The 13,422-nt window shown below is 33.4% G+C and overlaps 1 protein-coding gene across 1 annotated transcript; it reads left to right on the forward strand.

The window, feature by feature from the left end:
* Positions 1–1,326: 1,326 nt before the first annotated feature.
* LOC147073958 (tRNA endonuclease ANKZF1-like) lies at positions 1,327–12,793 on the forward strand. The gene is made up of 12 exons (XM_085944489.1): positions 1,327–1,382; positions 1,476–1,639; positions 2,526–2,738; positions 4,796–4,965; positions 5,269–5,414; positions 5,646–5,778; positions 5,933–6,155; positions 6,725–7,296; positions 8,304–8,464; positions 9,560–9,701; positions 11,413–11,565; positions 12,420–12,793. Exons 2-12 carry the CDS (start codon positions 1,531–1,533, stop codon positions 12,561–12,563), a joined length of 2,166 nt encoding a protein of 721 aa, XP_085800615.1. The 5' UTR covers positions 1,327–1,382; positions 1,476–1,530; the 3' UTR covers positions 12,564–12,793.
* The last annotated feature ends 629 nt before the right edge of the window (positions 12,794–13,422 follow it).

The following is a 13,422-nucleotide window of genomic DNA, read 5'->3' on the forward strand; positions in this document are numbered from 1 at the left end:
CATTCAAAATCATAAATAAATAGATAAATGTTAAGAAAGTTGAATGATTTTGTAATTTTGACACTTTTGTGTAATCAGATTGTCAATTTGAGGTAGTCTATTATAAACCGACATATTTAGTGCACCTTACACCGTTTTGGCTATTTTGAGGAGACTCTTTTGACTTGATGTTCCAAACGGATGCGGTCGTTTTTGTTCAGGACATTTTGACGGGGTACTTAGTGAAAATGGAAAAATGCGAATTTTTCGCGTAATTTAAATGGAAAAACAATAAAAACTTCATGAAAAATCATGTAATTAAATTACTCAAAGGTGTGCATTTAAAAAATGTGGAAAAAAAATGTTTGGTTTTAAAACTTGACGGCCACTCAAAATCTAATTACTAGCTTAATATAAGAGATAAAATTTTTTTAAATCGTGCTAAAAGTTTACATAAATTAACTTAATCGGATGCCCTAAACAAAAAAATTTTAAGGCAAATTTAATGGTTCAAGTATCAAGTCACTAAAATTTAAAAAATAATATCTCTCACGATATAATCGATAAAACAAAAAAAGCACGTGTACAAACGTAAACCAATAATAGACAAATTGATGACTTAATAAAAAGTTAAAAAAGTTTGTTGGGTGGTTCTACTTAACGATCATTAAATATTTCATATAGAATAACTCACGCACTATATGAGAAAAAAAATAAAAAAGTATGCAGAATTGCGCACTAGCTAAGCAACAAGAGATTTAACTACAAAATATTTTTTTAAACCCACCCAGTCAGGTTTTGCATACAAACTTTAAAATTGAATAGCGCGCTGAATATAAGTGAAAAAGCAAAACAAAATCGTGCACTAACGTTCACTACCAAGGCACAAGTGTTAACAATTTAAATTTAAGGAAAAACACATGTTTTGTGACACAAGTATCCAGCATTTAGCTGGGTCACCCAAATTGAAATGCGAATAACCCCCTTAATGTGCGCGCACAAACGAAAAAAACGCGTGCACAAACGTGCACTAACGATGCACAAACGAATGCAGTCGAAAAAAGTTGAAATTTCAACATTGGGTGACCCAACGTTTAGCTGGAACACTCAATTTGAAATTGGAATTTTTCGGTTATTATAGGTGCACAAACGAAAAAAAATCGTGCACAAACGTGCACTAACGATGCACAAACAAATGCACGCAAAAAAAAGTTGGAGTTTTAACATTGGGTGTTCCAGGAAAATGGACCTCTCAAAGACGCCAAATAAAATGTTCAAGTATGATTTAATATTTAATGGAAAATAAAATTTTATATACTGTTAATACCACATTTGATAAATTTCGCAATATTTACGTCAAATTGTGAAACGTCAGGCACATCCTGTCTTGTCTACCAGACTTGGTAACACATATTTTTGGATTGAACAGCGAATAAATCATTTATACCAAGGATGATATAGTTTTTAACATTTATTTGTTTCTATTTAACATCTAGGCTCTAAAGTTAGCAGCCCAGCTCGAATTATTTGTTGGTTTTTTATAACCTCAAAATGGATCCTAAATCGCGGATTTGTAAGATCTATGAAACAGATAATTTCAGTAAATTGGTTGTAGGCATTCAAGTTGCAGCATGCATGATATCGGACGCTCCCCCACTTGGTAAGTCCATAATTACAACCCAAGTAAAACTAGTGTTAAAAACGAGGTTATTTTGTTTTAATCACCATGATAAATATTATTTTCTCGCAAATATCTTTTCGATGAGTATGTCCCACTTAAGTATGAAAGTTGTCAGTTTTGTTTTTTTTCGATAATATGCCAAAATACTTATTTTCCCTAATTAAAATTATTGCACAATATGACTACAATCTGTTCCGTCTAAAATCTATCGATTAAAATTCAAATGAAATACGATACTAATTATTTGATTAAATTTTGTGTAAAACATACTTAATTATTTTGACAGCTACCACTTGCGTTTCATATTTATGCCATTAAGTGCTACTCACTAGTGGTTTATCCCCTTAAGACCAAAGAACTGTATCTAATTTCCCTCTACTTTACATGCAACACCAAACACAAGTAAATTTACATTCCACTGACAAAAAAGTATCTTCAGCAGATACGTATTGAATCATCAGCTTCCATTTGTTGAATTTTTTTATAAATCTCTTTGTCTTAACGTAATACTTTATTTTATGTACAGTATGTATTATGTAGATAACTGAAAATCACAAGGGCTGGGTTAAGAGGTATATACGGCCACTTATATACAGTAGTTGACTAAATGTTTGGCCCCATGATCTATTGGCAGGTCACTCAATTGGTGTAAACTTAATAATAAACTAAAACAAAGCTTATATTACATACCTATTTGTAAGACTTATGCTGTGGCACTGTGTTGCTTACCACTCAAAAGAAGTCAGTCGGTCTGTTACCTGTTAGATTTTGGTTGTAACTATCTATCAATTTCTTACGTATCTATGTGCAAGCTTTTCAATATTAAACTTATTACATAACCTGTCATTTGAATTCTGCTTTCCAGTTGATGAGGCCAGCGTCGTTCGCAGAGCAGGAGACTTGACAGGTGAGGGCAACACTGGCTTGGGCAATACATGCTCCAGTTGCGGAGCGGGACCCTTTGAGACTAGAGCCCAGCAAATTGCACATTACAAGCATCACTGGCACACTCACAATTTGCGTCGGAGATTATTAGGGCGTCCTCCGCTCACACTGCTCGAGTTTAATTCTAAGGAAGGTTGGTTGTTGATATTCAATACTTTTAAAATGTGATACTTAATAATATACACCCGATCCTCTTTTTGCACGGTTTCGAAATAATATGGTTTAAAAAAAGTACCGATTATTTTTTATTTATACTGATGTTTTGCTTTAACACGTTTTAAAAAAAATAAAAAGAATAAAAATACGCATGTATGTACATATTTATCAAAAAATTGCATTGCAATGGACCGCATGCCATTGGTGTATACATATGTCGTCACCGGATGCCGCCCAGCATACATACGTACCTACATACACGGTGCCACTAGTCAGTCACTTCGGGTTCGATACGAGAGACGCACCACGTGGTTCGGCGTCAGCGTCATTAAATATTTCCAGTGATGAGAGTGATTTTTCGCCAGCGAAAAACAGCAGTAAACGGGTACGTTTATTGTCAAGTAGCGACACTAAATGAATATATTTCTCTATGCTAAATTTAATTTAAATTGAAAACTATGTATTTTTATGTATAAATATTTTTATGTAGGTAAGTATAAATAATAAATAAATTCGATTTATTTTTGAGTTCAAGAATTTCGTATTTTGCATTGATTTTAAGTAATGGAACCTATCTTCCATTTTTGTATGGGCACCTTATCTTTTTTTACACAGTTTTGTTTTGCACGGTAGTCTTAGGTGGCCATAGACGTACAGTTTGAGTAACAGGTTGAACATGCCAGTTAATACGTAATGGCGGCAATACAGTTATCTTTGGTAGATATATCTACTGCACCCATAGACGGACAGTTTTCGACCTGCCAGATGTCTGCCAGGTTCAAACTGCCGGCGACCCCCCACTCCAGTGTTTTTGTAAAACTGTTGGAATTTCGACTCGCCGAAAGTTCTCGGGTGATATTAGATGTTAACGACGTTAAGTAGAATATACCACGCGATACAGCTGCGGCTGATGTTGCTTGTTATAAAATACAAATTCATTTATTATTAATATTGTAATAATATGTACGCGGAGATCGCAAATATATTTTATTTATTTTTACGAGGGTAAAATAAAGTTATAATTATTTCTGTAAACATATAATTTTATACAATTTAATAATTATAAATGTTAAAATTTTACAGAGCATTATAAATATTATCTTATTGTGAAAATATAAACTATTCAAATTGTATTTATTGTATGTAGTGAATATTACTAATTATTAATTTAAGACGTTCACAACATAAATTAATATACCTAATTGTGAATGACAATGTCGGTAAATCTAAATAAAATTTACTTATATATTTTAATAATAACATAGTAATTAATTATTATACTACTGATTGATGTAAATATAATTTTGTGGCATGTTTAAATTGTAAATAAAATCAATATTATAAATATTACCGTATTCTAAAAATATGACCAAATAGATAAATACTGACTCATATGCCCATTAAATGGAATAATTTAATCAAAAGAAAAGATTATAGATCATATTTTATATTTACACGAATGTGTATAATATTGTTTCGGTGAATCGATAAAATACACAATCCACTAATGAAATCATGATTTATTTTACCAACGTCATTGGTATGTATTGTATGTCAATTTGTTTCTAATAAAAACAATTATAATCATAATAAATTCAAAGTAAAATTATTCATGTATCAATATCGTTCAAGTATACCCTACTTAAAACTAATTTAAACGCTACCCCTGTATATTATCTCCGCGAACCTAACCTCCATGGTTTTTGACACTTGCTCTGCCACAGACAATAACTGTACGAATATGGGCACATCTGTTGACAGTTCGACAGATTTAAATGGGGTAGTTTGAACTGATCTGTGGTGTGCCCACTAACGCACAGTTATTGTCTGTGCCAGGTTCAACCTGCTACTCAAACTGTACGTCTATGGCCATCTTTTGGTACGTATCCCCCGTGCAAAAAGAGGATCAGGTGTATTATAAAATATATTCAAGTCTTACAGTGATTTTGCCGAATCTTGAAAGCGGAAGAAATCTTAACGTTATATTGAAATCTACATAGTATTTGCTACATTTTCATGTTTATATTTTTACAGATGATACATCGAGTATATCGGATAGCGATTCGGATTCTGAGGATGCACCGAACAGAGGATCAGAGGTTTCCGAGTTATTTCTGGCTGCCACCAGACATTGCAGGGCATATTTTACCAACAAAGACGGACAAGTTCTGTCAGTTTACCGTTGCCTGCTTCATCATAAAAAGGTTGAGACATATTTGCACTCTGTGCCTTAAAAATGATAAATGAAAAATAAATAAATTGAAAGTTGTATTTTCATAGTTTCCTTTCTCTACAAGAGATCTTTCTTTGTGGAATTTAAAACAAATGTAGGACTTCATTTTCATGTTTATTCCTAAGCGGTGCTGTAGTGTGTATCTAAAATTTTTGCGCACACATGCGACCTAAAAGTAGAGGTAACATTGGTTCTGGCTACATTTACAAACTGTTACGATATTTTTAAGATATAGGATAACAATTATTAGATAACAAATTTCAATCAACTGTAGGAATGGATAGGCGGAGATGGTCGTGGTGAACGATGGGTGGAAGCATGTCACAAATTGAAAGACAGTGGAGGCTGGGCACTCTTTATGTGTGCCGGCGGCCATTTTGCGGGCGCCATCTTTAGAGGGGATGCTGGTGTTGCCATCAAGTAAGTTTTATTTACCTCTCTTTTGTTTAATATAGTTTATTTTATTGGCAGTTATTCCTCAAAAGATAAGTAAATCTTGCAACTACAGACAGTAAAGAAAACCTTCTCTGCATAAAAATAATATATAGTTTCCATGAAAACATGCATAACATTGTTTTTTTTTTACTATACTTACATGTTTTTTTGTGTCCATGATGTTCACCTATTTATCAATGGTATCGCTTATTTCAGACATAAATCGCTGCACTCTTATGTGACAAGACGAGGACAAGGGAAGGCTCAGATGACTAGGGATAATCGGGGTAATGCTCCGAGATCTGCAGGTGCTTCTCTGAGACGCTACAACCAGGAGCAATTTGCTATGGTATGTATTATAAATATTATTCTTTTTGTTGACCATGGTCTATGTATGACGTATATTGTAAATATACTCTAAAACCCTTACATGCTACAAACATTTTATTAAACAGTTTATGCTATATTTTATTTATCTGAAATTGAATTATTTACTGTTTTAGCACGTTCAAGAGGTCCTCACCAGCTGGAAGGAAGAGTTGGCTTCTTGTACCTTACTCCTTTACCGTGCAGTAGGACCATTGAACAAGGTTGCGGTATTCGGCTCTGGTTCACCGATCTCCAAGACTGATACTCGTTTGAGATCATTTCCTTTCCCGACTCGTAGGCCATCTTTTAAAGAAGTTCAAAGAGCTTATTCAATCCTGGCATCTATGGAGGTTTATGGTAAGCTTAAGACATGATATTAACCAAGGTTTTCTAAATATGGTTCGCTTTATTACTTTAAGTTATAAAACCCAAAGGACACAAAACGCGTTGACCGTCGTCAAATATTGAATGCACGTTTCATTTACGTGACAAACTGTAATGCATAATACAGACGTAATTATTGAAAATAAAATATCCCATATTTCTCCACATTCAAAATTTGTAGTATGTTATACCACACCCAGTAAGCTAGTTTCCATTAATTTTTTGTACTCTTGATAATGGTATTATAACCGAAATAGCAATTGACATGTATGCAAGATTTGTTGAATTTAATATTATCAATACACACAGATACTATACACTTTCTAAAAACTAATAGGCTGTGGTTTTGGTAAATGTTCATTTATTCAGTGCCTACATAAACTGCCAATACTTACCAATATCATTTATCTTTCATCATCATAGCTATTGTAATTCAGAGAGAATCATGGTCCATTGCAAGCTTATTACTTACTGTTGTCATACATAATTTACACACTTTCAAACAATTCCTTTTTACTCTTTGAAATATCGCATTGTTTCAGATACTGTTGAAATATTCCAAACTGCACTAACCTCGATGAACACTGTATCATCAAATAGCAGCAATATTAACAATGCAGATGGACGTCGGCAGAGAAAAGCAAGCCCTATGAAGCTGGACAGGGCAAAATCCCGTGAGCTGACAGCCAGACCACTCCCGTCAGATTTACCAACATGCAAAGAAGACGAGACTCCTTGCTATCAGGATGGGCTCAGTCCACCAAATTGGACGCAGACACTCTCCGATTTTAATGACTCGAAGACAAGGAAACCAGTCACTGCAATTGTTAAACAGGTTGACAAAATGGCAGATAATTTGGAGAAACTCGATATGCGCGAGACGCTGCAAGAGTTTGATGATTCCGTCAAGAAGAAAGGGAAGAAAACTAAGAGTAAAAGCCAGAATAACCAGCAGAAAGCTAAGAGTAATGTGGAAATTACTGCTGGTATTGTTAAAGAGAAGCTTCAAGAAAAAGATGTTTCTAAATTGGGACCAAAGAGTGAAGAGGAGAAACCAAAGGGGGGAAAGAGTAAAAAGATTGTTCCCGAAAAGACACCACCGAATGTGCAAAAGGTACTTATACTGTATTCATTGCATCATATAGCTTGAAGATCCCGCTCCTCTTCTAGATGGAATAGAAACAGTAAATTACCATATGATGGACCTAAGTTATATTAACATACTTCTTTTTACGATTAATAGTTATTGGTCATTAGCTCAATACATTGGGTCTTTGGTCTGGATCAAACACACATTAAAAAAACAACATGTGATTTTCACTAGATGCTAGATTCGTAACTGCAACTGATTACTTTAGAGATAGTAGCAGAAAATTGGGCCACTATTATCAATTTCATTTATCCATTGTTTACTTTAGCTGTATGCCGGAATTCATACATAAACCCGTACAGACAATTATTGGTAGCATGGGTAGCCAATAATTTATTGTTGCATGAATGAGGTTTATGGGTCCTTACTTGACTAAGATCGCACTGCAATATTTAAACTATGTAGTACAGTAAAACCTCGTTAATACGAATTCCATGGGACCGAAAATCAAATAAAAAATTTGAATTACGAAATATGAAATGTATGGGGAAAGATATTAAAATTTTGAAATTTTTTATTTTTTTTTATTTTCATTAATTTCGTTTACGATCATAGATGTGCCTATGAAATTTCCGATTCCGTGTGTGTTAATGGGTCATAAAATGTCAGCATTATTTATATTACCTTCTTAAAATAAGTAATTTATGATGTTTTAAGAAAAATGTGTCACAATTTTCAATGACTGGCTCATGAAATAGTGCACTTTATTACGATTTATTGAATATTTTTGTATGCCAGGATTCTGTAATCATTTCGAATTACGAAATTAGAATTGAAGGTATGGTTTTATATGAAAATAATGTTCAAGAGACTTTTTTTTTACGAAAATTTCGAATTACGGCGAATTTCGAATTATCTGTGTTCTTATTAACGAGGTTTTACTGTAGTCATGTAATTCTTTAGTGAATTATCTCAGGGTTGAATAGCAAGTAATTCACATCTTCACATTTTATGTTATAATTTCTTTACAGATGTGGGAGGCATTTTCATCTGACTGTCAGGTGTTGACTACAATATTAGATAGATGGGAAGGTCCGCCATCTTTGGAAGAATCATTGAATTTCCCTGACCCCGCAGATGGCAACACTGCTCTCCACAAGGCTGCCATTGCTGAACAGCCGGACATAATAAAGTAATGAACCTTGGGGTTTAATTCTTGTTGATTGAGTTTTTAATGAGCCACAAGCAAACTCAAACACATTCATTTAAATATCTGTTATAGTTTCTTTCAAACCGAAAATGTTGAATAAAACCTTCTTGCATAGAGATGGAGCCTAAACGTACAGTGAAATCCCGATTATACATTGAAAATTAAAAAGAAAAATATTTAAAAAAAATTATACAAATTGGTTTAGAGCATGTTATGTGTAACATGTTCATTCACCTTTTCGAGACAGTTCCTTTTCTCTTGAACTGACAATGTTTTTCTTTGTTGAGACATTATTTGAAAGGGTGTAAACAACAACAAAACACTATTACTATCGCATTGTGTAACCATGGTCTTGATCACTGCAGACATGTCTATAAATATAAATGCACACATGCATCTGAAATTTATTTCACTGATTCTTATGCATTGAATTGAATGTGTTAAATAAATATAATACAATAGAAAAGTATAGGTGGCCCTCGACTTTCGCATGTAATCGGTTCCTGAAAATATGTTCATAGAGGGATGTAAAAAAAACATAAAAAAGTGTACATTAAAAATATTTATTTATCAATGAGTATAATAAAGTTAATGAGACGTATTAGCAATCAGGTGTTTTCTTTATAAAGTTGTCAAGAGATACATAGTTAAATAACGCCTTTCTACGTATTTGAGAAGGTGACAGGGATCAGAGGAGAGAGGAGCGACTGCATGGAAGCGCACAGTTTTTGCATTATCAACAAAAATCTAAACTTGAAGAAATGTACGAAATAGCGAATTATGCGAAAGTAGAACGTTTGAAAGTCCGCCTGTATGTCACAAAAGTTAGATATGTGATATGTGGTTCTTTACCAACTCAGCCAATGGTGCAATCACTAATCACGCCAAAATTATTTAACAATTTGCATCTGAGGTATTATTTCTAATTCCGATGTTATTGGTTCTTTTGAAAGTGTGAATCAAGAGTCATTACACGTCTGTTATAATTTACTCCTCTGGACCTTTTTAATATTTGTAATCCATTCTTTGAACTAATATTAAAATTTTTGTTTTCTTATTATTAGTTTCTGTTAATAGCCAACTATTAGGGCTGGGTGCTGATCCCTGCTGTCGGAATACAAAGCTGCAGACTCCTTACTCTGCCACAACTCATCCGGAAACCAGGATAGCGTTCAGACTGTTTCAAGGACTACATCCTGATAAATATCAATATGCCAAGGTAATTAATTATAAAATTATAAATTATGAAATAGTTTTTCTTCTTCGTTAGGCGCGGTCGTCAATTTTGCCAGCAGCATAGCGACTCAACCAAAATACAATGTACATATCTGACAATACAGAGCCCACTAAGAGTGATGGCGAGGAAGGGCCTGAAGGCGACTCAGTTTATCGTCACTATTTATTACTGGTTCAATCAATCTGAATTCTTTGGCAATCAATTATTTGTGATCGGAGTGAAAATAGAAAAAAAATGCCATTTATTTTCTGAAATACCTACTTAACAGGAAATATTTTTCTGCTTTGTCTCCTTTCTGAGTGTGTTGAGCAATGTCTCCTCATGAGTTCCTCCATGTGGGCTTTCTGTCTCAGGGGCCTTTCATCCAATATTTTCGAATGCGATTTTACGCCAGATGGCGTGCAAAACGTATAATTCCGTTCATGGAAATTTTATACATAAGCATCTCGCCGAACCCGAACACCTAATGCCCCTATACCATAAGTTTAGCGAACCGATTGCTAAATTCAGCAGAGTCGATTTTTGACAGATCGCAACCGACAGCCCGCATTTGTTGATAATCGTCATAGGTACTTGTTTTCTTCCGTATTTCATTATGATTGAGTGAATTATTTTGATTATTGTCTAATGGTATTATCTATTTTACAATTGGTCCTATAATTGGTGCTTCATTTTATTCAATCATGAATGCTTTATTTATAGGTACTAAACTTTGCTTTCGTAGATGAAGCTAATCTACAATGCCGCAAATTTCGTAAAAGCGGCGACGTTTTCGAATTTAAGAGTCTCGTTAGTAAATACACATCAGACGCAGATTCATGAAAATCAAATAAATATAATATAATATTTTGGACAACTCAATTCACATGATTATGCTCGAATCGATTTTTGCATAATAATTATATGGTAGGTAGGTATACTATCACGATAACCATTTACTTTCATTAGTTTATATTATAATGATTATTTATTCAATAACGTTTATTCGGCATTCGGATTATCCGGCCATAATGTAGTATTAATCGAAAAATAAAAGAAATAATATGAAAGTAAATGTATATTGAGTTCAAAATATATGGACCACTAGGGATATCTAGCGGCAAAATGTGAAAAATTATCGTTTATTTGACAGTTAAGTGCCCATAGACATCAAAAACTGACCATAGAGAAAAAATATTTTTCTATTTTAATATAAGGAATACTTGTTTCAAATAGACGTGCATGTACAAACACCGTTATTTGAATGGAGCGTTATGGAACACGGCGGCATCCGAGTATACAAATTTGCAGACAAGTGGGTGAACACTCGACAAGTTTTATTACGGCAATAAACGGTTCCGGCGTAAGTTGAGACTGTCATAAACGATTCGGTTTGGCTTATTTCCATGGATACCCTATCAGTCTTATAAAAATCTGTGTATTTTTGTTTTATCCGGCATCCATTATCACGCAATGTGGTTTTACTGTTAAAATTTGGTTCACAACTCGCAGCTGAGGTCTACTGACATTCGTCACAACATGCTCCGTAATGGCTATCTTCTCACGAGTATTATTTCAAATATGGCAATGTATTTTTGGATTCAATAGCGGCTACCAAATTGGTCATCAAGAGGACTAAATTTCCCAGTTTCAGCAGTGTAAACAATAACACTCTGGAAATAGTAAACTAAGTGATTATTTTATTTGGTTTCAGGCAAATATTCCTGGTCCTTTGACGTTAGAGATGCTGGACCAAGAAAAGGAGAAAAAGACAGCTCAGAAGAAAGTTAAAAGGCAAAAAGATAAAGAGAAACTTCAAGAAAAACTGAAGACAGGAAAATTCTTGGAACTGAATGATGTTCAGAAGGTACTGTCTTATTTTTAATATCATTTATAGTTTATCAGTGGAATTAATTGATTAGAATCATTTCAAAAATTGATTGCTTCATTACAATTTGTTAATCACTCAAAGGGCTATTATATAGACAAGACTAAGATCTTTGATTCAGTTGCAATTCCTCTAAATATGGTGTCTACAACATTATTTAAAAATTACAATGTGTTACCTATAGACCAGTGATAAATAACCTTTTTTTCCTGAGGGTGAAATTACGTACCAAAACTTGTTAGGTGTTGTGTTTATATACTTACTTATTTATTGTATAATAATCATTCAAACCGTTTAATTGAGAGAACATTAAAATCCTATTCATTCTTGGACAAATTAAAATGAATCCCCGCTGAGCGGATTGTCTATCGCTCCATAAATATAGCACAATGTTACAAAATTACTTTGAATAATGCCGTTCAAAATTTAAAGAGGTTTTTTCACATGTTTTTTACAATGAATAGTCATTTGCACAATTTATTAGGTGTAGGCTTTGGATTTTTTTGTGGTTTCAAATACAGATAAATAAATGATTTGTGAATTTTCCAGACATGGAATATTAACCTGCAACCAGATATAATATCTTGACATTACACACACGCAATATTTACACGTAACCATGAAAACACTATTTAGAGGCATTCTTTTTTATCCATGGGGTTTATTGTGTTTTATTTGAAAACTGTTACTTTCTAGTTATATTTTTTTAGTTCACGAAAATATGTTTTTTTGTGAAGAAACCATACCAAAACTTGTCCCGGGATCCTGGGATTCAACTTGTAATTTTTTTCTATGAATTATTATTAATGTATGTTTTCTTATTTTCTTTATAGATGGCCGCTGTGTCAGAAAAACGCTGTTTTTCCTGCGGAAGTTTAGTTGGTTCAAAGCCATTTAATTACGAACAATATAATTTTTGCACCATCAAATGCCTACAGAATCATAGGAACGCAAGACCTCTAAATCTGTCCACGTAATCCACTATAATAATTGTATTTATTTATGACCTAGTTTCAAGTCAGTTAATTGACCAATGCTATAATAGTATGTTTTTGTGTTGTGAGGATATTCATATTCCATCAGATATTTTGTTTCTTCGATTCTGAATTCAGCTTCAGATAATACACCATTTATTTTATTCAACAAATAATTTACAGGATTTGAGGACATCTAACATCTAATAAATCAAGCGTCGGTTAGTAATAATTAAGGCAATTAAAGATAACTCCCTTAATTTGACCCACAAAAATGCAATTTGATAAGCATTTCATGTAAGAACTACTAGTTAAATTTGTCATAATTAAGTATGATACCCGTAGCTTAATTGGTGAAGCACATTGGCTCGAAACTATTGGTTACAGGTTCAACTTCTGTCGAGCGTTGTATTTTTTTCAAAAAAAGAATTTTTCTAGTAGTTATATACATGAGATGTTTTCAAATTATGTATGTTCAGACAATAGGTTGATGCATATGATTGTCGTGTTGTATGTATACATAGAAGATACGCACTCGCCAAATACTAGGTTGTCACTGCCCTTCACCTCATGTTATACTGTACCCTCTACAATGCGTTGATGGCCCTATAGCAGCGATGGCAAATATCTGGCACGCGTGTCTGACATGGCAAGCTAAAAGTTTTCGACGGCATGCCAAAAAATAAATTCCTTTTATTTTTTAATATTTAATATAATAATATTAAAAACATGGAAAAGCATGCCTGATATTTTTATATCTGTTAAAAAACTTGCAATCTCGTTGTTGACCATTTTTTCTTCCACATACTCATGTGAAAGTATTTTTTCTATATTGAATCATGTACATTCAAAGACTAGATAT

The sequence above is a fragment of the Rhyacophila brunnea genome, unplaced genomic scaffold, assembly GCF_057557595.1.
Source record: "Rhyacophila brunnea isolate RB1 unplaced genomic scaffold, BYU_Rbru_1.0 scaffold_17, whole genome shotgun sequence".
NCBI lineage: Eukaryota > Metazoa > Arthropoda > Insecta > Trichoptera > Rhyacophilidae > Rhyacophila > Rhyacophila brunnea.